Source organism: Papaver somniferum, chromosome 6 (genome assembly GCF_003573695.1).
Source record: "Papaver somniferum cultivar HN1 chromosome 6, ASM357369v1, whole genome shotgun sequence".
Taxonomy (NCBI): Eukaryota; Viridiplantae; Streptophyta; class Magnoliopsida; order Ranunculales; family Papaveraceae; genus Papaver; species Papaver somniferum.
In genome coordinates, this window is record NC_039363.1 from 130,162,269 (window position 1) to 130,166,074 (window position 3,806).

Sequence of the window (3,806 nt, forward strand, 5' to 3'; positions counted from 1 at the left end):
AAAACTACAAGTTCTACTACATGCGAATTTGAAGTTTAGAACATCATCATTATCGCCGTCGAAGTAGGATTCCCATCATATAATAAATGTATACAAGCTTTGTACCAACAACATAGTAAAATACTTTGAACATTTATTTTTATACGAATATTTCATATTAAAACTTGTATAAAAAAATATGAAAGAGTTATATCTCATTACGGGGTTCATTTTTCAAGCTAATTGACATGAGAAGTTTCACTACGGTTCGTCATCTAGAATTTTCCAAATATGTCTAGTGGTATTTTTATGGAGACTGTTTCTTGAAACTTATCTCTAAGTTTAACTTGATAAGCAACCAATGAATTTTCCACATTCAAATTTTCTGTTCAAATTAGTTAAGCTTACATTGAATAGTCATCATCAAACAATCAAATTTTTTGCCTTATAAATAACCAAATCTTTCTGCATTCTCTTACAAACAAAAACCAAGAAGAGAAACATAACCAACTCAAACCATGACAACTTATTCAAGCTCTCTTTTCATTATACTTTCTGTTCTTGTTTTTTCAGTTTCATTCGGAAACTCAAGTTCAATTCATAGTAACTTTCTTCAATGTCTTTCACAACAATCTGAAACTTCTATACCCGTTTACACACCAAACAGTGGGAACTACACAACTGTCTTAGAATCTACTATACAGAACTTAAGATTATTATCACCCACCACCCCAAAACCTTATCTCATAGTTACACCTTTGCTTGAGTCTCATGTTCAAGCAACGGTGATTTGTGCGAGAAAGAACAACATGCAGATCAAGATACGTAGTGGCGGGCACGATTATGATGGTCTATCTTACCTATCTGACGTTCCGTTCGTGATCATTGATTTAAACAATCTTCGTTCAATTACTGTGGATGTACAAAATGAAACTGCATGGATTCAGTCCGGTGCAACTATAGGAGAAGTTTACTATAACGTTGCAGCTAAAAGCCGAACACTTGGTTTTCCTGCAGGTGTTTGCCCGACTGTTGGTGTTGGTGGCCACTTTAGTGGAGGTGGTTATGGTACCCTGTTAAGGTCATACGGCCTTGCAGCTGATCAAGTCATTGATGCACGAATTGTGAATGTTGATGGTAAAGTTCTCGACAAAGATTCTATGGGAGAAGACTTGTTCTGGGCCATTCGAGGAGGTAGTGGAGCAAGTTTTGGAGTTGTTCTTTCTTGGAAGGTTAAATTGGTCCCGGTTCCACCTACTGTCACTGTTTTTACAATCGCCAAAACCTTACAACAAGGTGCAACTGAACTTGTGCATAAGTGGCAAGATCTTGCGTATAATCTTCCCAAGGAACTCTTCATCAGAGTCATATTTGACGTCGTTAATGCTAATGATAATGGCGATAAAACTGTGCAAGCTGCATTCAACTCCATATATCTTGGAAGTGTGGAAAACCTCGTAAGTCTAATGAACGCAAGATTTCCTGAGTTGGGTTTGGAGAGCAAGGATTGTACCGAAATGAGTTGGGTTCAATCTACTCTATATTTCAACGGGTTTCCCGTTAACGGTCCTCTTGAAATTCTACTCGACAGAACACAAGCTAAGAGATTTTACAAAGCGAAATCTGATTACGTGAAAGTACCCATTCCAACGGTGGGTTTGGAAGGAATATGGAAAAGATTATTGGAAGAAGATCAACCTGTTGTGATTTTCAGTCCTTATGGTGGAAAAATGAGCGAGATTTCTGAGTCAGCTACTCCTTTCCCACATAGAGAAGGAAATCTGTACAAAATCCAGTATCTAGCATATTGGGAAGGTTTAGAAGAAACTGAAAAACAACTAAGCTGGATCAGAAAACTTTATAGATACATGGCACCTTTTGTATCTAAAAACCCAAGACAAGCTTATTTGAACTATAGAGATGTTGATATAGGTCAAAGTAAAAACGGTACAGCTACTTACTTGCAAGGTAAAGTTTGGGGTGGTAAATATTTCAAGAATAACTATGACAGTTTAGTTCATGTGAAGACTAAAGTTGATCCTGAAAATTTCTTCAGAAATGAACAAAGTATTCCAAGTGTTGCAAATGCTTGAAGGGATGATGAAGTTGGGCACTAGATTGGCTTAAATTGATGATTGATTATATGTATGTACTTGAACAAATAAAAGAAGGCTAGCTGCTAGGTATATTTAACAACAATAAAAGCCTTATTTCTTGAAATTCTTTATCATGTAATTTTGTTTAGTGATAGATTGTGTTAATATATGGAGGCTCGCACCGTGATTTATACCGTGAGGGGTCCCAGTTTTGCATGCTATGCATTGGGACGGGGGTGATCCAATGGTTTTTTCAATTGATGAATCATTTTCGTAATATATGTATTGTTTGTAATTTGTTTGTCTTATCTTTTTGGGAAATACAAATTATAAAAAATGAAAGTGTTTTTTATATCCTGGTTAAATTGGGGCATATACCATTTAATTTGTGCCTATAGCTAGATGATAAAAAAAGGTCAGTAGAAATAACCTTCACACCATCTCTTATCAAAATAATTAGCTAAGTACCTATTTTATCCCTGATTAATTAGCATTACGGGTTAATTATGTTTTGGATGTGAGATTAACCAATGTTAGAGAGTTCTTCAAAACATCAAACATTTGATTTTTTTTCGTAAACAGTACTGAGAATCGGTTGACATTCATGCACTTGGAAACCGATTCTGGATTGGTGTTTCCAAATTAACAAATGACATTTATAATCGGTTAACGTTGCCATATGTATAATCCTATTTTCCTAATCGGGTTTTACCTATTACATATTTAACCGATTTTTTCCTTGCATACGAATTTTTTTTCATTCATGAGGGTTTACATAGAGGTGTACCCACAAAACCTATACAAAAACTTCTAAATCCATAATCTTCCTCCGAAGACGATACACGATCCATGAAGTCCGGGTCATCCTCCAGGATTTTTTCTACCAAGAAGTGATAGCTTGCATCAAATGCGAATGCTTCCCCATTTTCCTCCAAGTAGCGCGCTTTTACGACTTCGTGCTACAAAAATACAAAAACAAACTTACATTTGTTAGTGATGTTTCATTGCAAGATAAAACAACATGGGTTACGCAAAACAAACCACAAAAATACTTACAAATTGTTCAATGGACAAGTTGAAGGAGCGAGTGTTAAAAATCTTAGGTTGGATAGCTAAATAAACAAGTATCGCATTTTCGATGACTAGGTGCCTCTCATGGACTTGTTGAACACTTCTTCCATTAGGATTTCCAAACTCTTGGCTAAATTTGTTGTGTACCCTATCCCAAAAGGTTACGGAATCCACCCTTACGGAGGACTGACGTCTAACTCGAGTTTTCGCGTACCATGCTTTGGTGATTTCCATTTCTTGTATGTGGAGGTATGAAATGAGTAGTTGTGGAGTATATGGAGTGAGGGGGAATAAAATGATCAATTTTGGGGCAAATGGGGTCCAAGGGTGAGGTCTCTATTTATAAAGAAAGTCCCTAACGACTATTTTTTTTGAGAAACGTGAAATAATTTGGTATAATCGGTCTTCTCGAAGGTCAGTATAACCCAATTGTATTTTAATGCCACAAGGAATCAGTATTTATTGTGACCAACATAAACTGATTAAAGACATGTTAAAATTTTGAATTTTCACCGACACTAATCGGTTTATATATATTCATATGTGACCCGATTCTAGCTTGAAAAACATACAGGAAAAATAGCTTGAACAATCGGTTTATGTTGACATATCGAGTAGACCGATTGTTGGCATGTCAGGCTAGAATTATCGAGCAACACA

At 36.0% G+C, this 3,806-nt stretch overlaps 1 protein-coding gene across 1 annotated transcript; it reads left to right on the forward strand.

Annotated features, from left to right (window-relative positions):
• Window positions 1-480: 480 nt before the first annotated feature.
• On the forward strand, window positions 481-2,290 carry LOC113286180 (berberine bridge enzyme-like 8). Its single transcript, XM_026534867.1, has one exon. The coding sequence runs from the start codon at window positions 498-500 to the stop codon at window positions 2,070-2,072; it is 1,575 nt and encodes a 524-aa protein (XP_026390652.1). The 5' UTR covers window positions 481-497; the 3' UTR covers window positions 2,073-2,290.
• Window positions 2,291-3,806: the final 1,516 nt, after the last annotated feature.